The sequence below is a fragment of the Eptatretus burgeri genome, chromosome 5 (assembly GCF_056783735.1).
Source record: "Eptatretus burgeri isolate ZD-2024b chromosome 5, Ebu_testis_v1, whole genome shotgun sequence".
Classification (NCBI taxonomy): domain Eukaryota; kingdom Metazoa; phylum Chordata; class Myxini; order Myxiniformes; family Myxinidae; genus Eptatretus; species Eptatretus burgeri.
Window position 1 is genome coordinate 40,787,136 of NC_140965.1, and position 25,955 is coordinate 40,813,090.

Below are 25,955 nucleotides of genomic sequence, written 5' to 3' on the forward strand. Positions count from 1 at the left end.
TTTAGATCCTCAGAGTAACGATTAACTCGCATCACTGAAGTAATATTACCAGATATTTAAGTGGAGATTTTGAGATTGTTTATTCAAATAGTTTTACTTTCTATCTGCAGAGCATGTTAGATGAGACGTACAGAGAAACCCAGCGGTTAAATACCGAGTTGCAAAAGACCAACAATACTGTCTTCAATACCACCAACGACCTTCGTCACCTGCAGGACAAGGTGGGAGCTCCGTCTCTCATCAACCCCTTCTACTGCAGACCCACTAATGGCTTACTCGATGCGTGATGGCATCGTGATGGTGCAGTATCACAAATGCTAATTTAAAAAAAAAAATCTGGTTTACAGCTGAAACTTGGGCAAGAAGCACGAGATCAGGCAGAGATGCTAAACCGGCAACTTCTGATGTTGGGAGAATTGAATGAGTTCTGCAGAGCAGAGCTGGACACGGCACAGCCATGCTTAACTAAGGTATGCTTTGAACAGCTTGTTATACTACCGAAGGAACTGTCCTTCAGTAGGGGTTATTAATTAATTCCTCCAGAATTACGGATGGGTTAATTTGACCACAATTGGCAAATGTTAATATTATTTGTAATACCCTTTCCCACCAGGAGTGGCGCTATGCCCTATGAGGATTGATGTCAACCCACCCCCCGCGAACCACAACCACGGGACTGAATCTTTTTTCCCCCACCTGAGTACAACCATCAGTTTAACTCATTCTACCAGCAATTTAGAAGTGCATAGAAGTCAAACATACATTTAATTGTAGTATGATTTGATGTGTCACAGCATAGTGCCACTCCTTTTGTATTGATGTATTGATCTCTGATTCTGTAATTTTTGTAACAATAGTACAGCGGATAAGCACAATAATCGTGCGTTTTATGAGAAAAGCATGAATTTTCTGACATAGTTGGTGAATACCATAAGGTTTATTTTCAGATGTGGAGGGAAGTCAGATTTGACCTCTGAGGACCGTGAGAGGTCAAATCCAAGATGGCTGCCAGTCCACCGGGTCTAATGTTCAAACGCGTTTAATTTTGGAACTAAACAGTGTAAAAAAAAAAAAACATTTAAGGTGTCATTTCCAACTAAGTTTGGATTGGCCATTCGTTTGGTGATACTTCTGAGATCGCCAGGAGCCAAGGAAATGCATTTCGATCAAGGTCAAGGTCAAATTACGTTAAAAACTTTTGGACATTATTTTGGTAAAGACAATGGATTGGACCAATGCAATATAGCGAAACTTCGCTTCCATTTTGACACTATAGGGATAATAATACAAAATAATTAACAGAATAGTCCCATGCTGCTAGTCTATTTAATACTTTATTCAAATGATCCAAATGAACCAAATTATGGTAGTGATCAAAATCTAACAGCCTCCAGAACAGAAGCACAGTGCAGTGCACTTGAGCGCAGCTTTGGCACATTTGCACCGTCCAGTGCATCCTTTCTCACAGCGACAGCGGATCAATTCATTGCACGATTTTGATGCTTCGGGGAGAGTGGTCCAAAGCGGCTGCCACCCAGTTGTTTCCTTTGTCCAGCCCCAGTCAGATGGCTCTGGCATCTCTGGATCCAGGACCAATGCCTGGTTCCAACAGTTGGCCTGGTAGCAAGTGTGCTTGATGTGCTGTTTGAGTGCTGCCTGGGTTGGAGGATGGAGGAATGTTCTCTAGAGTTCTAGACATCTGTGTGAAGAGCTGTTTCCTGGCATGATTCACTTCTGTGCTCTCACTGGTTCGGTCGTACATGAGCACCACAAATCGCTCTAGCAGTAACATTGATCCTTCACTGACCTCACTTGGCATGCATATGAGTTCATTGAAAGCATCATTCACCTCTGGGAAAGACTTCCAAGTTTCCCAGGCAGTCTTCTTTCCTCTGCCAGCGAATGCAGATACAGTGTCACACTCAGTGAAAGCGTGAAGGACTGCGAGAGTCAGATACTGTGTTGGATTCATTGTGGCAACCATTTCGTGAACAGCTATGTAACGAAAGCTTGACCCGACACCAAAGGAAACCCACAGCTCATTAGGAGCTGTCTTGCTGAATGAAGCTACAGCCAGTACTACCACATCAGTATCAACGGTACGTATGGTCACCTTCTTACACCCCTTTTGCACAGCATCTGCCACATGCAGAAGTAGACGAGTGTCGGCCTCCTCCTGCGAACATGGGGCAAGGCAGGCCAAGTATGACTCAGCTGGAGAGCAAAGGACTCCACTTCCATCTGTTGCATACAGTTCCTTGCCCTCTGCTAGAGGAAGATGCACAACTATGCATGACAGGAAAGCAAACAATTCGGTTTTGTTATCATCGCATCAAAGGAAGTCCTTCCAATTCTTTGGCATCACAGTAGAAGGAGCCACTCTTTTCCTGGTGCCCTTTCCCGTCTTCTGTCTTGTTGAGGCTTTGAGGCTGGCAGTTAGGTACACATCCCAGACAAGGTCGATGCGGCTGCTTTTCTCAAGTTGAGCAGAGATGTATGGTGCAAACACTCTTTCTCCATACTCTTGAAATGTTCTTGATATTCCTGGATTTAGCATTTGAACCACAGCTGCACCATCAAGAATTGTTGCATCAGCCATAGGCACACTATTCTTTTCGAGCAGACCTGATTCCAGGCAGCGAAGTAGATCTGATTTAACCCCAATCCGAATTTTCCCTCCAGTTGACAGAGCTGGCGGGGCTGCCTGGTTTTCATGGGAGAAGAAATTGTCCATTCTCCGTCTCGTGTTTGATAGGAGATTTACAGCCTCGAAAAGAGACCACAGTCACTCTTCAGTGCTGCGAGCTGTGCCTTCTGAGGGGCTAAATAACTAAATTCGCCACAATGCACCACTCGGTATTCATTTGCAAATTTCAACTGATTGCTTATTTTTTGATAAATTTCGACCTTGACCTTGACCTAAATTCATTTCCTTGAATTCTGACATTCTCAAAGGTATCACCAAATGAATGGGCATCCCCAATTTAGTTGGAAATGACACTAAATGTTTTTCTGTGCAGCCTGGTTCCAAAATTAAGGACGTTTGAACATTAGACCCAGGTGACTTGTGGCCATCTTGGATTTGACCTCTCACTGTCTGCTGTTAGCAAATCTGACTATCCTCCACATCCGAAAATAAACATTATGGTATGACCTAACTATGCCAGAAATTTCATGCTTTTCTCATAAAATGCACAATTTGTTAAAATATGAGAGCTTATCCACTGTACTTCATGGAGTTTCATTCACAAAACCTTTGAGCTGAATAACAATTATCTTTGCTTGTTTTTTTTCGTCTCTCTTTCTTATCTATGCTGTTGCTGCTTTCCTTGTGCTCTTCTCAGGAGAGTGTTATGTGTCTCGACGCACGCTTTCAAGAGCTGGAGCAACTGCGTCGTGTGTCGCGCCAGCAACTAGAGGCTGCTACAAGACGCATCTCAGAGTTGGATTCTGGCCTTGCAGCCAAAGAGCTGCTCATAGAGCAACAGAAAGATCTGCTGGAGACTGCCAAGATTCAAGCCAGGCAAGCATGTTAATGCAAGTGAAGTTTGAGATTGAGGGGTGGGGGGGTAGGGGGGGGGTTGAGAGGGCAGGTGTGGATGTCATTCTGTTTAGTCTGTCAGTTCTGAAATGCATATGTGGTGAATGGCAGGGAGCAGCTGAAATCTGTAGAGAGCAAATACCAGGCACAAAAGCGAGTTGTCCAAGCACTGGAGCGCCACCTTCTTGATCTCTACAGCAAGCTTGACAACCGGTATGACCAAAGGTCGTTAAAATGTCCAAGTTTTTGTCCTTGGGCATTGTGCTTTTTCATGTGTCTACTTTTTGCTAAAATTCAAGCAACTGTGGTTGGGAACATCCTTGTTCAAAAATGAAGACACCAGCAGGCAAGGCTCAAGTTTGAACCAATGAGTGATCTTTATCCGTGACAACACAGCCATTGTGTACCACGTGTTTAGCACCCTCCCAAGGGGGTATCACGTTATTACGATCTGCAATGGTGGGACCTCAAATCGTTTTCATTGCCTTGCATTGACTTTAATTGTGGTCAGGCTTCTGTGTGGACTTCACTTTTTATTAGGTAATTCTCTTCGAGCATGACCTAATAATATGGGTGTCGATGTCCTTCGATCCTTCCGTCCGTGCGTTCACAATGAAGTTGAAGCGGGAGATCTGGTTATTAGTGATCCTGATAGAGGTCGATGAGACGTACACGATGGTATGACTTTCAAGGTCACAGAAGGTCAAGGTCAAGGTCACGAGGCCTTTGAAGTTGCGAAAATGACGATTTTCAAATTCTATCTCCTCCACCATTTCTCAAGCGATCTTGAATTTGATTGTAGCATATGAATGTATGGGACAATATCTAAATTTGTTCGGGACGGATTTTCGAATTTCGCTTTCGCGTCACGTGACTTCAAAGTTTGCAAAAACTGCCCTACCTTCAGGAGGCTATATATTCTCTACTGGGCATGGTAGAAGTTAGTGAATGGTGTCATTGCATAGCAGCTGACGTTGTCTTTCATGTCCATTCAAAAGAATACCGATATCTTCGAATACGTACACATCACATGACTGAATTTTGCGAAAACTGCTTCATGTAGTTGCAAAATGACGATTTTCAAAATCTATCTCCTCCTACATTTCTTAAGTTATCTTGAATTTGATTGTGGCATATGAATCTATGGGACAATATCTAGATTTTGGTCAGGCCGGATTTTCGATATTCGCTTTCATTTTCGCGTCAGGTGACTTCAAAGTTGGCCAAAAATCCCTCCTGACCCGAGAACACTACACCCTAGTAACAGGAACTCGTGCTTGTAAAGGTCGTTCTCGTGCTTGGTATTCGTTAACTCTCGGTTTGTGACTCCTATTATATAATCTGCCTGCCTGCCCGCCCGCGGCCCGCCTGCCTGCCCATAGCATAGCTTTTTAGGTACCCCCACTCATAGCCGAATGTCCCCACCAAATCGGCAAATCGCAATAGGCCTAGGTCATAGAAGCTATCAGAATCGAAAAATATCTGATGGCATATCGTTATGTGTTTAATATACGTCAAAGTGCTGGAAAACAATAGAGAGATCTCCATTGTTTTCCAGCACTTTGATATACGCCATCCTTCTTTTGACACGAATATTGATCGGCAGCCGACACGACGGGACAGGTGTCCAGTCATATGAAGTTTTTACGGTGTTGTTGTGTTTTTGATATTTCCGGTGTTTAGCACTGCTTCGTCAAATAATCGCCATGTGCGATTGCGATATTTCCGGTTTCCTTCCGCGTTTATCTTATGTCGTACACATATAAACATTATTCCTGCATATAGTGCACAGTCATCTTAGTTGTCTTAGTCATTGGTTGGTCCAGTGGATCCACTGGAATATTCTGAACTGAACGAACAGAACTGTGGATAGTAAGAGTGAGTAGTGTGGTGTCGTCAGTGTTGTTGTTGCACTTTTTATAAGAGATTGGAAAACAAAAAGGCTAGGCCTACGTATCTACCCATCAAATCCACTGACTGACTGGTTTGTGTCGTAGTTGTCTGTCTGCCATTTGCTACTGTACCTACCTACTCTACTACATAGAGTGATAGTGATTATACCACCTACTTCTACGGACTCTTGGCCATCTACCTACTGGACATTATTTGACGGACTCGTTGCCATTAGTGCAGAGGAGAGTATAGTATATAAATTTGGTGATTGGTGTCCAGTAGACAGCTACAGCTGTGTGTAAGTCAGGAAATATACCCTATTCGGCTCTCATTCGGAACACTGCAACACTTTTGTATTTTAACAGCTAGAAGGCTAGTTTTGTTTTACCTTGTAGAGAATTATTTTTAGTACAGATCGCTGAGTTTCAGCAACTTTGAGCTAGTGATAGATGAGAAATTGACCAAAAGTTAAGGCTGAAAATGCACTGCGCATGCTCAGATGTTCCGAACTCGGACAAGGAATAAGGTCTATTGGAGAGCTTTTCTTGCATTTGCTATTTCACTATTAATAAGGGTGTGCGGTTTGGTTATTTTTCTGTTTGGTTGGGGTGATTAGCTCAGTTCTTTGGTTCAGGTCAAACATCTCATCCCTCAAAATCGACCAATTCTACTGACTAGGAGGACTAAGAAAACTTCTACAGAATGCATGTTAGACACTCTACAATAACTGAAAGTAAATGATGACTATAGAGCAAATTAATCGGTGGAAAGGATGGGATGGTTTGGTAGGAAGGTAATGATGGACAACGTGATGCTCAAATTCACAGTCAAACTCCTTCCTACTGCTACTGGACTCTTGTATATTTATACATTTTCTGCCGAAGGTGCAAAAGTTTCAAAACGCGAAATGTAAACGTCGGCATTTATTTTCAAAATATAATTTCGTGCGCGCGCGCCAAAATGCCGAGTCATCTTTAACCAAACTGCGCAGTAGTCTTCGGTCATATCTGAACATTGAGAACTTGTATTATAGAGATGACCGTCTCCCCCACACGGGGGTAATTTTTTTAATATGACAAGCGAAGAACCCATCCTTACTGATGGGATGATGAGTCCCCCAGAATTGGCGTACTTTATTCCCCCATACACATAGCACAAAGCGAAGTTAAGCAATTGATTGTCCGTGTGTCTGACAGATTTCAGTTGTTGATCTAGGAACTACTTGACTTTTTAATTTTTTTTATATGTATACCTTGTCGAGGCTCGTATGAGAGCTAACACACAATGCACAGTAAGGGGGGTGGGAGTGGGAAGGACAAAACAGTGGGGAACAGAGACCTTAGGAGATATGTGGAAGGGAGAGGGATGGGGTGGGGTACATGGGGAATACAAGATGGATATTACAGGGACTTTCAGGAAGGAAAGCAAGGAATTTGAAGGAGGTGGGTTTGGGGTAGATTAACGGGGGTAGAAAAGATCGAGGATTTGGATGGGGGGCAATAAGAGGTGGTGGTGAACAGCCGTTTTGAAGGCCTGGATGGAAGAATGGGATTGAACAGAGTGAGGGAGTTTATTCCAAAGGCGGGGAAAAAAAGAGGAATGAAAGGGTGAAGGTGAGTAGTGATTCGTGATTTTGGTAGTTTTACCAGAAGGGGTTTGTTGGCGGACCTTGAGCAGATATTTTGGCGGAAGAACAGCAGATATTTTCAGGGAAATTTGTCAAAATCAGATTCAGAAGAGGTGGAGTACCATTGGTTGAGTTCCGGGTCGGGAAGTTGACCGATTGAGTCAGTTTTAACATAAACCCAAAATAAATCCTTGGAGACTAGTGTGAAGGTGTGAAGATAAGCTTGATGGCCAATCACATGGTGTAAAATATTTTGAGCAGCTTTTAGCATACTCCAAGTTGTCTCTGCAGGGTCACCAGAGAAAGAAAAAAAGATGGACTTTTTAATTTGTTGCACTGAGCACAAGTTTTGAGCCCTAAATAATGTGTTTTATGCCGGGAAAAAAGAAGCTTTCTCCAAGGTCCAATGACGACTGCTAAATCATTGATCGTTCACTGAGGATTATGATGTTATTACTTGTTAAGTTGTTGGAATCTTAATAACCTTCAATTCTATATCCTTCCTAAGCTGAGCCCAGAGTGGCAACACTTGCTCTGCGCTTTCCCCTCCCTTCCCCACCTTGAGTTTCAGATGGTTAATTCAGAATAACTGGTGTTATTACCTGAATGTGCAAAATGGAACATTTGAGATCCAACTATTTCTCAATCACAAACTAATATCATGAACATTTAATTCAGATACTCGATGTGTAGCCTTTGGTACTGTTATTACTTGGTACCAGCAAAGGAAACGCACCACGTTTTGGACAAAATAGCATTGCAGAAACGTTGGAGTTGGAAGATGGGAGAGGATGGGGAAGAGGGAATGAGAGATGGTCGTAGTTGAGCCGCAATGGGGGAGGGGATGAAGGATGATGGTCGTTCAGCCGCGATGGGGGAGGGTCATTGTGGTAGTTGAGCTGCGATGGTGGAGGGGATGAGGGTTGGTGGTAGTTGAACCGCTGACCAAATGTTGGCACCTTGGTGTTACTTTTACTCGTAATGTTGTGATTTATCTGCTGTGTATCCGTTTTTTTTTTTATGACTTTTTGATTGGCTCCATCATAAGCTGTTCTGATGAGCCTGCTCACAACTGTTTGCTGCTCGACCTTTGCCAGCTGGGATAATTATCAATTCACCACTTGATCTCATCTCAAAGCAAGACGTTTGTTTGTTGAGATTACACATGGCTCCATTGTTTTGGAGAAATGTGTTTGAGCAGAAACCATAACTTTTATCTCGGTGGGGTTTGTTATGAGTGTGACAGAGTAAGGCACACGAGAATACATGATGATAAGATAATTTGCATGCCTGCAGCAGAACATGCTCATGCAGGTGAGTTGAGTATGGTGTAAACATTTTTGCACAGGGTAGATCGGTGTCCTGTAAGGTTATTACCCTGCGCTCGTGCAGCGAAAATCACGGTTAGCCATTCAGTGGCGTACGTGTATGTATGTGTGGCGTATATGCGTGCGTGCATGTCTGCATTAAAAAAAATTCATTTTCTCGGCAACTTGGTTTGATTGACCCAAAATTTTAGCATCGGAGTGCCTCTGCTTGTGGAAGTTTTTTATTCATAATTGATGTCGTAGGTCACGTGGTACGGATGCCACCTTGGAAAAACGTTGCACCTCTCTCTCCCAAACCGCTTGATGGAAAAAAAAATTGAAACGTGGCTCATTGTTAACTACTCCCAATGGAGGATAAGATGTGTTGATGATGTCATTGGTGCCTTCATCATTAAGACGTCATAATTTGACAAGTACAACGCTTGATCTGATGAGTATGGAAAAAAAAAATCCTCTAACTGTTCGTCAGATGGACGCAAAATTTTCAGATTATTAGCGGCTCCTCCTGTAGAATGTTTTTAATGATAATTATGACATCATAAGGCACGTGGTGCAGGCGCCATCTTGGAAAAATCGTAAAAAGTTGCACCTCTATAATCTCTGAAACCACTCCATGGAATTTTTTTTTTTTTAGACCTGGCTCATTGTCAACTACTCCCCATGGTGAATAAGATATGTTAATGATGATGTCATCGGTGCCTTCGTTATGACATCATAATTCGACAAGTACAACACTTGATTCGATCAGTATGAATTTTATTTCTCTGCAATTCTTGGTCCGACTGACAAGAAATTTTCGCCATAGGAGCGCCGCCTCCTGGAGAATATTTTGATGATAATCGTGATGTCGAGGGTCATGTGGTACAGGCACCATCTTGGAAAAACCGAAAAACGTTGTACCTCTATATATCCAAAACCGTTGGTTGTGCAGGGTAAGAGATCACATCCACAAAATAAACGAACTTGTATACAAGTATTCATAGTATCCATATTCATTGAATACCATCGAGTTATATCCAGGTTCGTTTATTTTGTGGATGTGATCTCTTCTTCCTTATGATCTAATCTGAAAAAATCTCAGATAGATCCTTCTGCACACATGCAAGGTCATGATGTGTGTGTGTGTGTGTGTGTGTGTGTGTGTGTGTGTGTGTGTGTGTGTGTGTGTGTGTGTGTGTGTGTGTGTGTGTGTGTGTGTGTGTGTGTGTGTGTGTGTGTGTGTGTGTGTGTGTGTGTGTGTTGCTGATAAAAAGTCCACACCCCCTTTCAAAATTTTTCACCTTCAGTTGCCTTATATCCTGGGATTAAATTGCATTAAATCAAACTTTTCCCACTTTATTTACACATCGTAACCTACAACTTCCAAATGAAAAACAAATTCTATAAATTTCATAAAATAAATTAAAAATACAAAACTAGAATATCTTGGTTGGGTAAGTGTATACTCCCCTGGGTTAATATTGGTGGAAGCACCTTTGATAGCAATTACAGCAGTGAATCTGTTGGGATAGGTCTCCACCAACTTTGCACACCTTGATTGGGCAATATTAGCCCATTCTTCTGTGCAATACTGTTCAAGCTCAGTCAAGTTGTGGAGAGCATTGATTGAGAGCAATCTTCAAGTCATGCCACAGATTTTTGATTGGATTTCTGTCAGGCCTCTGACTGGGCCACTCGAGGACATTTATCTTTTTGTTCCTAACCCAATCCAGTGTATTTTTGGCGATGTGCTTTGGGCCGTTGTCATGCTGAAAGGTGAACTTCCGTCACAATTTCAGCTTTCTTGCAGAGTGCAGCAGGTTTCCTCTAGGATTTTTCTGTATTTTTCTCCATCCATTTTCTCTTCTATCTTGACAAGTGCCACAGTCCCTGCTGATTGAAACATCCCCATAACATGATGCCACCACCACACTTCACAATAGGGATGGTGTTCTTTGGGTGTTGTGTTGGGTTTGTGCCAAACATAATGTTTTGCATTGAGGCCAAAAAGTTTCATCAAACAATAAATCTTTTTGCTGCATGGCTTCAGAATGTCCAGTGGTTTTTTTTTTTTGCACGACTTAAGATGGGCTGGCTTTTTTGAGAAATGGCTTCCTTCTTGCCGCCCTACCATCGAAGCCAGACTTGTGGAGTGCTTTGATATTGTTGTCACATGCACGCAGTGACGAGTCTTTGCTATAAAGACCTGTAGCTCTTTCAAAGTTGCCAGTGGGCTCTCTGATCAGTCTCCTCCTTAATTGGACGGCCTGATCTAGGCAGGGTCTTTGTGATACCATACGCCTTCTACTTCTTCATGATTGCCTTGACTGTGCTCCAAGGGATATTCAAGGCCTTTGAAATATTTTTATACCCATCCTCTGATCTGTGCCTTTCCACAACTTTATCCCAGAGGTCTTTTGAAAGCTCCTTGGTGCTCATGGTTGAGTCTTTGCTGTGAAATGCACTACCCAGCAGAGGAAACTTACAGGAACAGCTGATTTTATTCTGAAATAATCAGAATTACTCCAATTTAACACATCTGGAGACCAATTAACTTGGTGTGTGATTTTGATGGCGAATGGTCACACCTGAGATAATTTACAATTGCTATTACAAGGGGGGGTGGAGTGGACACATCAAACCAAGATATTCTAGTTTTGTATTTTTAATTAATTTTCTGAAATTTGTAGAATTTGTTTTTCACTTGAAGTTGTGGGTTACGATGTGTAAATAAAGGTGGAATAATTCTGATTGAATGCAATTTAAATCCAGGTGAGAAGGCAACAAAAGGTGAAAGAGGGTGTAGACATTTTCGTGTGTGTGTGTTTTCACACACACACACTGGATGACCAAGCAATGAAGAGACTGAGCAGAGAGGCCACCAAGAGGCCAATATTGATATTGAAAAAGATGTTGCCATATTGTGGATGACAAGCTTGCTCATACAACATTGACTGCCCCATGTACTCATGGTTTCTTCATCTTGAGTAAAATGTTTAACTTTGTGCAGCTTTCATTAAGTGATAATTTTGATAACTGTTCAATTAATTTTTTTCATCCTCAGTGTATCATCATCGGTCTGGTAACATTCAGGTTTTGGAGCTCACCTTGGTATCTGTGGTCGGGTGAGGTTACTTGGTTTTGTAATTTCGGAATCGTTTTGGTTCTGGTGTTTGTGCAGGAAGGAACAAGTTCAAGCTGTCGCTGCGCGAGTGTCACGGGATGAACCCTTTTTGAACCAGGGCGCCATCGGGGGTACGCAAGTTCGCAATTTACCAGGTAAGTGTTATTATCCGAATGAGCTGAATCTTATCCTAACCTAGTTCTTCATTTCAACCAAAACAATGTTTTCCCATAACTTGTTGTCAGTTTAGTTTTGTCTTTTTGAGATTGTTTACAGCTCCAGACAAAATTTGTCCCGTTTTTAGGTCATCGCTACCGAGATGAGCTAATAAAGCCGGACCAAATGTCTGCCCGTCCGTACATCCGTCAACAATTTTTCTTTCCGATCTTGATGAAACTTAGTATGTGGCTAGAGGTCGATGAGTGTTGTTGCACAGCGATATAACGTTTGTCCGGGTTCAAGGTCAGGGTCAAAGTCACGAGGTCACGTAAGTTATAAAAATCGCCATTTTCAAAACCTATCTTGTCTGCCATTTTCCAAGATATTCGGCAACTGTTTATTGGTTATGATAGTAAAAAATATTATCTTGTATCTAACTGGACAGATTTTTGAATTTCCTTCCCGTTTGATCGTCACGTGATCTGGAAGATGGCCAAAAACGCCGATGCGATTCGCAAAGAAGGAAGGAAGGAGAAATGACAAATATAAAACACATTTTTAGGTCATCTCTTTGAGCATGACCAAATAATATTGGTGTTGAGAGGAGAGGTGACGATCCGTCCTTCCGTCCGTCCACAATGAAGTTGAAACGGGAGATCTGGTCATTAGTGATCCTGATAGAGGTCGATGAGGTGTACACGATGGTATGACTTTCAAGGGCACCGAAGGTCAAGGTCAAGGTCATGAGGCCTTTGAAGTTGAGAAAATGACGATTTTCAAATTCTATCTCCTCCGCCATTTCTCAAGCGATCTTGAATTTGATTGTGGCATATGAATGTATGGGACAATATCTAAATTTTGATAGGGCCGGATTTTCGATATTTGCTTTCTTTCGTGTCACGTGACTTCAAATTTGGCAAAAAATGCGAAAATGACTATTTTCATGCGAAAATGACGATTTTCAAAATCTATCTCCTCCTACATTTCTCAAGCGATCTTGAATTTGATTGTGGCATATAAATCTATGGGACAATATCTAAATTTTGTTGGGCCGGATTTTCGATAATCGCTTTCGTTTTTGCGTCACGTGACTTCAAAGTTCGCAAAAACTGCCCTACCTTCAGGAGGCTATATATTTTCTCGCAGAGATGACCGTCACTCCCGCACGGAGGTAATTTTTAGCCTTTTATATTTATACATTTTCCGCCAAAGGTGCAAAAGTTTCAAAACCCGAAATGTAAACGTCGGCATTTATTTTCAAAATATAATTTCGTGTGCGCGCGCCAAAATGCTGAGTCATCTTTAACCAAACTGCGCAGTAGTCCGGTCATGGCGTCTGAGCAGTGGCCAGCGTGGTTCAGATTGACTGGTTTCTGGGGCGAAGGTGATTGTTAAGAAGTATGTCGGCAGTATAAATTTGAGTGACTGTATTGGTGATTTAATCGCGCAACATCTTAACAACGAATATTCTGGCCGAACGATTGCATCAATTCAGTGCATCAGCAGTGATGATTCGCAGGCTCCTCTCGATCGTGCCGCTATCTAACATAATCACCGGCGGACATAGGGCGGCAGGCTGTGGGGTGAGGCCACGGATCCCGGATGAGGGGATAAGTGATAAATTATGCTACATGCTTCGGGCTTTCTGATTAATATATCTGAGTACATTCCATAATTAATGAATCTGGCATACAAAATGTTTTTTCATACCTGACGTGTTACTTTGTGCAGTGTCACGAAACTTCTGTGTAATTAATAATTAATGAATTTGCTTACTCTAACGATTTTTCAAACCTCAATATCTCTATAAATAATTGACCAATTTTCATTCTGAAAGTTGCATTATAATCAGTGAAGAATAATCTACAGGATTATCATAATCTCCGAGAGCTAAGCCAATTTTTTCGTTTTTCTTTCTACAACCGGAAGTGAAATGTCCCCAGAGAGTGGATGGACCGGAAAACCACGTATTGCACTTACTGGTGATTCTGATGTGTTAATCCGGGTACTAAATGAAAAATACATATTTATTAATTATCTCATTAGTCGTATTAGCCTCATGTATCTCTGAACTATTTCAATCTAAACGGTTAGTTTGGAATGTTTCGCGGTTACCTGAACTGAACATTGAGAACTTGTGGTATTATAGAGATGACCGTCACTCCCACACGGGGGTAATTTTTGTCTGTTACGTCCTGATCTGTTAAGTGTACGAGCCCTTCCATGAGCCTCGGCTGTGTATTCAAAAAGTCAAAGTAAACTTACTCAAGGCCTGAAGGGTCGTCAATTTGACAAGAATAACTGTTAGTCCAAGAGCATTAGGTCAAAATAGGCCCTAACCTGGACATTTTTGGTAACAAGCTGATTTTTTCAGGATAGGTCCAGGAATATGTCTAGAATAACATACTAAAAGTCCTCATAAATCCTCCTTGAGCGTTTTCCGCAATCCAAGATGGCGTCCAAAATGGCCGCCTCTTCTGTTTTTCTCATAACTTTGCAAGCAGGTTTCCCCAAAACACACTTTAAATGTCTACATATATGTTTTGAAGTATGAGGAACTCATTAGAATACATCTTAAGAGATGCTGAAGCACGCAAGTACCAATAAGACCTCTTGAGTTCTTCCAAAAGTCAAAAATGGCGTCCAAAATGGCCGCCATTTCATGTTTTTCTCATATATTTGCAAGTAGGTTTCCCCAAAACACACTTTAAATGTCTAAACATATGTTTTGAAGTATGAGGAACTTATTAGAATACATCTTAAGAGATATTGAAGCACGCAAGTACCAATAAGACCGCTTGAGCTCTTCCAAAAATCCAAAATGGCCGCCATATTTACTGTTTTTTGTCATAACTTTGCAAGTAGGTTTCCCCAAAACACACTTTAAATGTCTAAATATATTGTTACGGATTCGCGCCCGCCGGCGTGCTGACGGCCACGTAACTCGAATCGCGGCACGTCGCCCACCGGACGGACAATCCAGTCGTGACCCTCTCGGACTAACGCCGGGAACCAGTCACGGGTGGACCTTTCGGTCTCACCGCGATCGAGCCAATCGGCCCCCGCGTGGGATAGGGTTGCTCGCCAAATTCGACCTACCTAAGTACCCACACGGAGGGTAGACCGGGCGATCACACCTCGCCGCAGGTCAACTTCGGACACGGGCCACTTAAGCGACCCGTTCCGTACTATCGGGATAACCGAGCGGTGTTATCGTCGGCCTCGACGGTTCGATTAATTATCGGGCGTATTCAACCCACTACCAACCCTTTACGTGAAGCAAGATGAGGATTCAATGAGAGAAATGACGAAGTGAAGCGGGAAACAGTTCAACATAAAGCACATTTATTCGCGATGAACGGAAAGCACACATATACAATTCCACCAAAAGCACATAAAAAAGAAGAAGAAACACAATGCAATTTTACACAAAAAGCAAATGTAAAAGAGAAGACACAATGCAGAGCTATCCGACTACCGAGCACACGGCAACACATACAATTTTACTTCACAGACGGCGCCGACAACACACATTCCCAAAGCAAAAGAAAAGAGAACCACCCTCCAGGATGAGGGGGTAGGCGGGCCTGGGGCCGAGACCGTGTCGGGCCTACCCGTCTGATGATGAGGCGCGAAGTGGCGATGGTGCCTCAACTCCGCGGGCCTCGCGGACAGTGTCTGGTAGGGGGTGGGAAGGGGGCCCCCTTTGTCGCACTATCTCAGCGCGGGGGGAAACAGGAGGGGGTTGCTGATGCTCGGGGAAAGGAGGATTTTTACTCTGTCTCGGGTCCCGCGACGAGCGTCTCCACCTCGACCAGGTCGCGCCGTCGGCCTCCCTGGTGTGCAGCTCCCGGCACCGACGCGAGCACCCCCTCGTCTGCCTTTGCCGCCGCCGCCTCTCCACAGCTCCGTCCTCTTCGCTCCGACTCCAACTCCGAACTCTTCCTCCTGCGAACTCCTCCAACGCACACACGACACTTTTCTGACGAACGCAGCCGCTTATATAAGCCCCGTGGCTTCGCCTTTGACCCCCTGCCTTCGACCTTTCACCTCGCTTCCCATTAGCCCGAGAAAAAGTGGGCGTGAATGCATTTTGATCCATGAATTTGCATATAGCGACCGCCCTCCAACGCCCTGGAGGCGGGGCCAAATCGCCCCTTGCTCACCGATTGGACGGAACAAAAGTGGGCGTGAGTCGTTTTTGATCCGTTTTTGGAGCGGAAAGTCCGTGGTTTTGTACACGCTGTTCGGCGCGCGCCCTGCACGAGTCCAATACCGGTACCCACAAGCGGCGCAAGAACGGTGGCGATGCGATGGTTGCGAGGTGTGACGGTAAAGGTCGTGGCTGTTGTGGTGAAGCGGCGCCACGGTGGGTGGTTGATGTTGTGATGACTGTTGAGACGCGGTTGGCGGTGGTAATAATGGCGGTTGGTCCAAAATAAAGATAGTAAAAGAAAAACGGCTATCCTGAAGAGTCGCAGCACGCATGAATGACATTTATTCCCTCGAGACAACGGGTTTGGGCCTAACTACACATATACTTACCGAGATATCTCACCTAAGGGACCTGAATGGTGGTTTGCGAATTTGGTAACCACAACAATATGTTTTGAAGTATAAGGAACTCGATAGAATACATTTTAAGAGATGTTGAAGCATGCAAGTACCAATAAAACTGTTTGAGCTCTTCCAAAAATCCAAAATGGTGTCCAAAATGGCCGTCATTAACAATTTTATCTCAAAATTGTTTTAATATTTATCATTAATTAATTAACTGTGATATTTCATCCTGAAAATATTCAACAAACATTTCAATTATAAATGTGGTTGCTGTGCATACAGTATTCAAATCAATTTGAATGTTAAAGTCTAGAAGTGTGCCCTTAATCGCTTATGACATTACGAGGGAAACATTGTACCATCAGTTTGATGCTAAACAGACAGGGCGACATAAATTTGCCATATGGTCCATTTTCGTCACCTAAAGCTCCGAAATTGAAAACTTGGTGCTAACCTTTTTTTTACCAACAAGATGCAGTTGATGTCTACCATGAGGTGAGTTCTATTTGAAACATTTCGTTATCATTAAGGAAGTAAAACTATTATTTTTGGTACCCAGACTAAATGCATGATCAAAATTTGTGTCTTCATGCATGTACTACACAGTACTGTGTAATATCACTTGACAGGGAATTTCTGTGGAGTAGTCTATCGTTACACCTAAAACATTGTATTGAATCATTTTATTTGTTTCATGCAGATGAAAAGAATTATAGTATGATAGAAATCAGAGAGTGTATGACACTCCTTCCTATTGGTACATGTATGCTGTATTTGTATAAAAGGTTCCTTTTTTGTGTGTGTCATGTCATTCCTATATTGTGATATGCTAGTATACATTCATTATTAATAATAGCAGACATTTTAAAGTGCCTTTTCCATTTGATACAAAGTGCTATGAGATGTCATCCCTGGTTGTCATAGGAGATAAAATATATTACCAGGCTGCGACAGTACAAGTGCAGTGCACATCTAGGGATAACAAAATAAGTTAGTCTTCAAGTCACATATTACATGGCAGTGAATTTCTGTGGAGTAGCCACTATCATCATCATTTTCCTCTCGGGTTTCCTTGCGAGATTTTCTCTGCCCAATACAATTCCTACCAGACATTCTGGCACCCCACAATGAGTTTATTCATCCGTAATTTAACTTCACAGGTATCAATATGTAAACATGCTATAGAGTACTGTGATTGTGATGTGTTATAGAAATTGCAGAATCATGTGATGGCATTGGCACTTGTGTGCTTCTACATCTCTTATAATGTATTCTATTGAGTTCCTTGTACTTCAAAACATATATTTAGACATCTAAAGTGCGTTTTGCGGAAACCTACTTGCAAAGTTAAGAGAAAAACATGAAATGGCGGCCATTTTGGACGCCATCTTGGATTGCGGAAAACGCTCAAGGAGGATTCATGAGGACTTTTAGTATGTTATTTCACACACATTCCTGGACCTTTCCTGAAAAAATCAGCTTGTTACCAAAAATGTCCAGGTTAAACCCTAATGCTCTTGGACTATGTAGTTTTTTTTGTCCCCCACTCCTGCAACAAGGTCGGAGACTGAGGACATTAAAATGAGTTCCGTCCGACTGACCGATCATCCGTCCATGTCCTTTTGCGTCTGCGAAATTTCAAAAACAGTTGAACATTTAGCTTTCATTTTGCAGATATGTATTCCTCATATTATCTCAACCTGATTAGATCACTGCTGTGATTGCTTGAATACTGTTGCGATGGCAACCATCTTGGTAATGTGCCTTGTGTACGATGTTTGTGAGGCTGTTCTTGCCTTGTTTGTGTGTATATCAACCACCCAAAAGTTGGTAAACCGAGAATATCAGTTCCTTGTTTCGATAAAAATGGAGATTCTTTTGTCACGTACCTGAGAAGGAAGCGTTGTGCTGTGGATTATCCGTCGTAGTTTTGGAAACGGCTCGTGCCACTGTCTGATGGGTGTGATGAAAATGTTATGGACTCGCTCAGTTTATTATCTCCTCGTTGATCATGCTCCACTTCATCGTTACATCCTCCTACTGAGTCATTATCACTGAATAATTGAAGTGAAACACATTTAATCAACCTTTATGATGTTCATACTGTACTTGATTAGTGTGGCCCACCTCGTCCATGCAGGACGAAGGCCTAGAACTGTCAGCGTGGTCCATTCTGTTCAATGCAATGCTATTTGAGGCCATTGGACTCTTGTAAATTTTTCAGTTCCATCTCTCCGTCCGATCTCAGCTCGACCTCTGCTTCTTCCAGGACCTTCTCTAGGTGGGCAGTTTGCAATTATACTCGTCCACTCGTCTCTTCTTGTTACGTGTTCAACCCAGTTGCATTTTGGTTTTTTTGATTGTGATCAGAATGTATTTGACATCTTGCCTTCATACAAGGTGTTAAATGATCCTTAAAAAGGGTGTAGGATCTGTTCTTGGTCCATTTTGGTTTCCTCTATCTCCATTCACTTGGGAAATCTTATTTAATTTTAACATCTGTTTTCACTACTATGCTGATGATACCCAGAATTACGTGTGTATACATACATACATCCAGGCAGATGCTGGATAACAATTAACAAACGAACACAAGGAATCATTATAAATGCACAAGAAGACCCATGGGACCAACAATAGTGCAATAACAATCGACAACAGGCAGATGATAAATCATGAACAGTTAGTATCCTCAGCTTTTAGAGGTAGTTGTCCCCAATGAATAAGAAACATGTGCGTACATGGAGGCCAAAACCAGAAGTACAGACGTTTAACGAGGATTTTTCACACCTGGTCACGCAAAGATACGTCCAGAAATGACCTGTCCACCCCTAACCTCGGTGCGACTACGACTCACTGGTCATTTTTTTTTGCGCACTGCCATTCTTAATCTTCATCTTCTCTTTATAACGTTGGGCTCACAGAGCATGTCTATCTTCTGCTGGATAAGGACTATAGAAATGGTGCACAATACCTTCAAGTGAATTAAAATTTCAAAAATGGAGGGTGTGGGATAAAACACGATGAAGAAATAATTTAAATTGTAGGGTATGTAAAAATAGTGAACAGTGCTTTGATGGGAATGTCAAACAGGACAACTCAAACATCTTGTATTACCTTCCATTTATTTCCAAAAATTGTGTATCAGATCACATGACCCTGACTCATCATTCGACACTAAAATGAACTCGAGGCCTTTGCGTTAACTTGAATAGGTTAACCTGAGAAGTAAATCGAAACTGATAAATGCTAGTTTTATAAATACTTTGTGATATGAAGCGTCTTGTAACAAAACAAAACAAAAAAAGTCATCCTCGTTAATTGTTAAAATTTTATGATGGAATTTTGGGGGGGGGGGTTTTGTTTGTTGGAATGAAGTGTGTGAGATGAAATAAGATTATTTAGTAATTTGCACTGATATATGGTGATGTTTAAAATTTTGTTTTCCCTTGGTTACCATCCTTCAGACGTGACAACACGGCAAGGTATCATGGACTACGACGGAGTGTGAATGAGGGTGTCGAGTCCTGGGGCACGCACCGGGGTTTTTATAAATGTATATGTATCGACTTTAAAGTGTTGGTGTGAGAGAGTTTGTCAAAACGACCGATTTACAGCATCAGTGCTCTGTTTCCTGCTGGTGCTATAGCCTTTCTTTGCTCGATCGCTTTTTGTCTACTTGTGATGTGATAGTTTTCTCCACATCACAGGTTACTCGATTTTTCTAATCCAGAACCATGTGATGCTGCGGTCCGTTATTACAGGTTTGATCCACTGTATTGCTTTCATCTTTTGCTTTGCCCTTTTTTTTGTTTGGAAACTGAAGCTGTATCCTTGTTTTAATTTTAATTTTGCTTTTGTTATATAATTTTTATACTATCCTTTCCAGGGAGGGTGGTGGTCTTTGCATGAAGATTTTTGCTGTTGCAGACATATCCTTAGTGAGTGTTGTACGGGGTTTGCTGATCATCGGACAGCACGAACTGGCTAAATGAAGTTTAAAACACCAGGTGTGAATATGGTACACTGAAAGTTGAAGGGATAATTTTACCTGGACTCACTTCCTCCCCATCACCACGCACAATACTCCCCCCGTTTATCAAATCACAGCCTGGTGTCATGTGTGCCAAATCAACCATGTGACAGTGTGTTCCCAAATTCTATCCCCTTCCCTGTTCCACCACATGGGGGGGAAAAAAATTGATCATTTGCTATCATGGCATCAATGAGGTGTTACGGTCAGTTTGCCCTGAAAGTGGAAGAAAAAAAAAAAGCAACATTTGTAGCATGTATTCATCTCATGGCATTAAATTTAATTACTGTGAAGAACTTTGGTTTTCCCTTGAGCTCAAATGTTAACATCCTACTATTTCCAAACTGAGCCAAGTTTTGCACTTTAAACTAATAGTTTCAAAGCTTAACATTTTTTTTTCTTTATAGGAGTTGTTTGGATGGTAAGTTTGATGCTGTTTCCTGTTTTGTTATTTTTCTTTTGACCTGCAGTTCATTGGTTGCATGGTGTATTTCTTATCATGCATGCCAGGTCTATTCTGCAATTATCCCTGAGGGGAAAAAAAAAACACCAATAAAAATTGCTGTGCAATCATGTGAGCTGGTACTGTCGCTTTGATGGAAACCTCACCAGGAAGTGCATTAGGATACATCCAATCCTCAATTATTTCCAAGAAGAAAAAAAATACATACATGTATGTATATATATATTTATATAATGATACCGGGCGTAGTGGCTTGTGCCTGTAATCCGGCGACTGGGAGGCTTGGGTTGGAGGATCGCTTGAGGACGGGAGCTCTGCATTGGGCCGTGCGATGAGAGGGCGTATGGCAGCCCAGTCATGGCGAAACCCAATCCATATCCCTGTGTCGTAAGAGGTGACCAGGGTTGTCAGGAAGGGCATCCGGCATAAAACCTGTGCCAAATCAGTATGCGGATCATAACGGATGATCCGCTGTGGCGACCCCGAACAGGAGCAGCCGAAAGATGAACAACAACATATCGTCTTCATTTTTCGGCTGCTCCCGTAAGGGGTCGCCACAGCAGATCATCTGTTATGATCCGCATACTGATTTGGCACAGGTTTTATGCCGGATGCCCTTCCTGACAACCCTGGTCGCCTCTTACGACACAGGGATATGGATTGGGTTTCGCCATGACTCCAGGCTGCCATACACCCTCTGATCGCATGGCCCAATGCAGAGCTCCCGTCCTCAAGCGATCCTCCAACCCAAGCCTCCGAGTGGCCGGATTACAGGCGCACGCCACTACGCCCAGTATGACGAACAACAACAACATATTTATATAATGGTCACGACTTTATTCTGTATTTCGAGTTTCCTTGCCAGAACTTCCAAGGAACCACAATTACAGGTTTTAAAACTCCATCAAGCATATCCATCACTGAAGTATTTAACAGCTCTGTTCAAAGCATAAGGCATTGCCCAGTTCTGGTTACAGCCACCTGTTGAGGGTGTTTCGACACATCCTTCAGAGGATACAAGTTTGCTGTCATCTTATAATATATCCTTGTGGCTGTACATATCCCACAAATCATTCTTATAGTAAGATGTACCTTATTTTGTTCTTGGTTGTCAGTGAGTGATGCTTCAATTGGTTTTAGTACTGGTAACTGCACAATAATTTAGATCAAGGTTGGGCTGAAGAAATGCTTCTTCAGATTAATCAAAGCCAATGAATGTCTTGCAGAGAATAAAAATTGAGGGATTTTAAATGCTGTTCATTGACGACAAACATCATGGAAGGGCTCCAATGTGCGGAAATCACGCCATGTTGGTGGGAGACCATCCTGCAGATGTCGTCCACAGCGCTGGCAAGGATTCTGGAATAGTGAGATGTAACTATGCAGCCACATCTATCGGCAAGAGAAGAGAAACGGTACATTAAAGTTATAATTTATCCTTGTTTCGAAGTGAATGCATGGAATTACTGACCGGAAACTCATTCAAATAGGCTGGCAAAATAGCTTTGAGGTATGCACACACTTATAAAGGTGTCTTGTGTCCAGCTTGGGTTTGAATATTGGCCCAGCTATAAACTTTCATCCTTGCATTCCACACATGGGGTGAGGCATCAATGTATGTGCTGTCCCACTGACCATTAAACTGGGCATCCTGTCTGCCAGCATGAGGTTGGTGGATATCAAAGATCCCATGGTATCCTTTGCAACAAATAGTTAAGCTATCACCAGCACTCTTGCCAAAGTTACAACTGCACTCGGTCGAGTATCCTGCATCAGAGTGGTGACCCATCCAGGATTGCCACACCCAAGCCAGTGAAGCTGCCATGGCAGCTTTATGCACCCAATGATGTGAGGAGGATGAAATTAAAAAAAAAAAAAAATAAATCTTTTGAACCAGGTGAGTTTATCACCCATAAAGATGTTGTATCTACACAACTGATTCATGAGCAACTGGTCCCAATGGCATCAGTACAGTTCAAAATCTGCACATTTAAATTGGTTGTTGCTCTTTCATTACATACTTCATTTCCTTGGAAGATCTCACTGGAAGGTGGATTGTCAAAACGGTATTGATATACTCCGATGAACAACACAACAATAAATCCTTCTCTCCATACTGGATGGAATAAATAATCTGAGCAGACGTCAAGGCCTTCCTCAAACTTGAAATCGGATCACTATTTGGGGTTCCATCCCAGCTCTATGGATGGACACTACACCTCGCTGGATATCTATTAAGTATTTCACAAGCAGATTTGACAAACTTTTTGCAAAAGGGTCCTTCCTTGAGTAGCTGGTGATTTTCCTAGTGTTTGCAAGCAATGCATAGCCCTTGGTGTTCCACCTCCAGGCCTTTCAAAAGCTGGAGTCCCTCAAGGGAGTCATGTGACCTATCCTTTTTCTGGTTTACATCAACAACCTCTCCATTTGTTTGGAAATCTCTGTTTACCAGTCTGTAGATGACCACTATATGATCACTGCCAATTTGGAGAAAATATGAAGCTGGTCATTCACCTGGATTTTATCATTCAATGTTTCCAAGTCCCACATACTTTGTTTACACATGATGATGATATAGCAAACCCTCCAATTTACTTTTACAATATAATTCTGACAGAGGTGCTATCGTTGCAGCACCCCCTTGATCAACTATGATGTTCCTCAGCTGATCATATATCAAACTTGAACTCCAGGGTGGGAGGTGCCTCAGAATCCTCCAGAGTAACTTAATTCCTCGGTCACAATTGGCTCCTAAGTGTCCAAAGCCTTCATCCGCAGCACCTGGTTGGCGGCCATTTTTACTGCCGTCCATGAAACGGCAAATTCCTGCAGCCTGGAAGAAGGATAATATTATTGCCATCCTAAAGACTGGTAAGCAAGCAGACTTGCCCTGCAACAGGTCAGGTCAGGTATGGGAGCATGCGCCGGAGCAGCGGGTGGCTGCGTTCACTTTCCGCCGGTACTCCAAGGGCCTCCGTCTGGCCATCCCCCAGGCAGATGCCTGGCCCATCCCCATCTCCTTGAGATGCCTATCAACCTGCTGCAACCACGAGGCACGTGATCAGCCCATTGGCCTCCACTTGTGAGCCTCCCTCGCTGAGAGAATCTGGTGAGCAGGATCAGCATCAGGAAAATAAGCCACATGTCCATACAGCCGCAGCTGATGCACACGGATTATGCAGACAACAAATCTGATTTGAGTCTCAGCAACCGCTCGTTGGACACCAAGTCGGACGAGCAATAGCCAAGGATTCTCCAAAGAGACCTGGTACCAAAGGAATCAAGTCTCCGTCACGGAGTCTGACCTGTGACGGGATCTAAGTCTCACATCCGTAGAGCAAGTCTGGAAGCACCAACGACCTGAAGACTCGAACTTTCATCCTCCTGCACAGGTACTGACAGTGCCACACCCCATGATCCAGTGAATTCATGACTCCCCAGGCCTGACCCAGATGTCGATTGACCTCTGGCTCACAGCCACTAGAGACATGAATATCACTGCCAAGGTAAGTGCATCTCTGTGACCTCAACATCCTCACCCCAAACAGGTACAGAGAAGATAGCAGCATCCAAGATGTCAATGAACGCCTGGATCTTAGTTTTGACCCAGGAACCCCACAATCCCAGTGGCTCAAACTTCTCATTCAGCACCTCAAGTTCCCCAAAACGATATCCAGTCTCTGCAAAGATGACTGCATCATCTGTGAAATCAAGGTCAAAGATTTTGATATTCCCAAATGATGCACCGCAGCTTGATCTCTCCGGCATCCTCCCCAGAAACCAGTCCATACAAGTGCTGAAAAGTGTGGAGGCCAGTGTGCACCATTGATGAACTCCAGTGGAACTGGAAATAAGTCAGATGGTTTCACCACATCTTACAGCACTCTCAGTATGAGATTGATCAGTTTTGGTGACACCCCATGAAGACCAAGAATCGTTCAGAGGGCATCCCGATTCACTGACTCAAAGACTTTACAAGGATCAACATCGGCTGCAAGCAGCCCCTGTTGAATCTCTCGTCTGCGTTCGGTGAGGATCCAAAGAGCAAGGATACGGTCAATCGTTGACCTCTTTGGTGTAAAGCCTGACTGCTCTGGACGCTTGCGCTCAAGCAGATTGTGGCGAACCCGATCAAGAATTATCCGAGCAAAGGCCTTGCCTAGCACTGAGAGCAGCGTCATCCCTCGGTCGTTGTTGCAGTCCTGGCGATCATCCTTCCCTTTCCAGAGAGGGACAAGGCCCATCTTCCAGTCAGTTGGGATGATGCCTGTGTTCCAGGCAGAGCACAGAACTGCATGCACCAACATGAGTACAGCATTTCCACCAGCCTTGAGAAGTTCAGCCTGGATGCCACAGATCCCAGGAGCTTTACACCATTTCAACCGGTTCACAGCAGCCTGTGTTTCCACAAATGAAGGTAGATCACAGTTAATCAGCAATAGGGATAGTAATATCCCTGATATCCAACTCGCCAGTTGGTGGATCAGCCTGGTACAGCTGCTCAAAGTCACCGGCCCAGCAGGCCTTCACTTCGGACTCCACTGTCAAATGGCCACCACCCCCGGCTCCAACTGCAGTACACCGAGGGACAGGCTTGGAGGAATGCAATGCGCAAATTCCCCTGTAAGCAGGACGAGAATCACTTGACCACAGGTGATGCTCTACCCCTCACAGATTCCTCGCACATTGGCTTCCTTATCCACCCTCAGTGCACACAGTTTTCCACCTCAACTCCCTGAACAGCTCAGCTCTGCCATTAAGCCTGGCCCTGCGACTCTGGTCAATGGTATCCAGTATCCCATGAGACAAGATTCTTATTCGCCCTACGGTAAGTTCCAAGATATTCACGAGCAACATCATGGATGGTGGTCTTGAAGGCACTCCACAGCTCTTCAGGATTCCTCAAGCACCCAGACTGCCCAAATCCCTACTCAGCCTGTTTGCAAACTCCTCAGCTACTTTTTCATCCTTCAGCTTGCCAAGATTCAGCCTCAGCTGGGATGGTACCTTTCTTCCAGATTTAAGCTGCAACTTCAGAGTTGCTACCACAAGCCTGTGGTCAGTATTGAGGAACTGAGCACTCCGGTGGACCCTGCCTGGATCATCCTCCAGTGATGATTCTGCCTGGATCATCCTCCACCCTGCAGTTCTGGATCATCCTCCAGCGACCATTAACGAGCACATGGTCAGTCTCCTTTGCCAACACCAGCATTGGAATATGACGTCCAGTGATGGGTCTGTGGGCACT

The 25,955-nt window shown here is 43.3% G+C and overlaps 2 protein-coding genes across 10 annotated transcripts in view; one reads left to right on the top strand and one right to left on the bottom strand.

The window, feature by feature from the left end:
• TSC1 (TSC complex subunit 1) overlaps window positions 1-20,793 on the top strand; it is a 105,834-nt gene extending 85,041 nt beyond the window's left edge. For 4 of the 5 annotated variants that reach the window (XM_085881580.1, XM_085881578.1, XM_085881581.1 and 1 more), the window contains exons 20-25: window positions 111-221; window positions 348-470; window positions 3,345-3,523; window positions 3,653-3,754; window positions 11,550-11,647; window positions 19,679-20,793. In XM_085881580.1, coding sequence (XP_085737706.1) covers window positions 111-221; window positions 348-470; window positions 3,345-3,523; window positions 3,653-3,754; window positions 11,550-11,647; window positions 19,679-19,722 — 657 coding nt within the window. In that variant the 3' untranslated portion in view covers window positions 19,723-20,793. Of the gene's footprint in view, window positions 1-110; window positions 222-347; window positions 471-1,899; window positions 2,059-3,344; window positions 3,524-3,652; window positions 3,755-11,549; window positions 11,648-19,678 lie in introns of those variants that run through there. The other variant, XM_085881582.1, reaches the window with a different exon arrangement.
• The window catches only part of MED27 (mediator complex subunit 27), a 157,746-nt gene that overhangs the window by 33,838 nt on the left and 97,953 nt on the right, over window positions 1-25,955 (bottom strand). For 2 of the 5 annotated variants that reach the window (XM_085881585.1, XM_085881583.1), the window contains one exon: window positions 19,320-22,099. The exons of the other annotated variants lie outside the window; for them this stretch is intronic. In XM_085881585.1, the coding sequence (XP_085737711.1) occupies window positions 21,965-22,099 (135 nt within the window). In that variant the 3' untranslated portion in view covers window positions 19,320-21,964. Of the gene's footprint in view, window positions 1-19,319; window positions 22,100-25,955 lie in introns of those variants that run through there. 5 annotated transcript variants of the gene reach the window in all.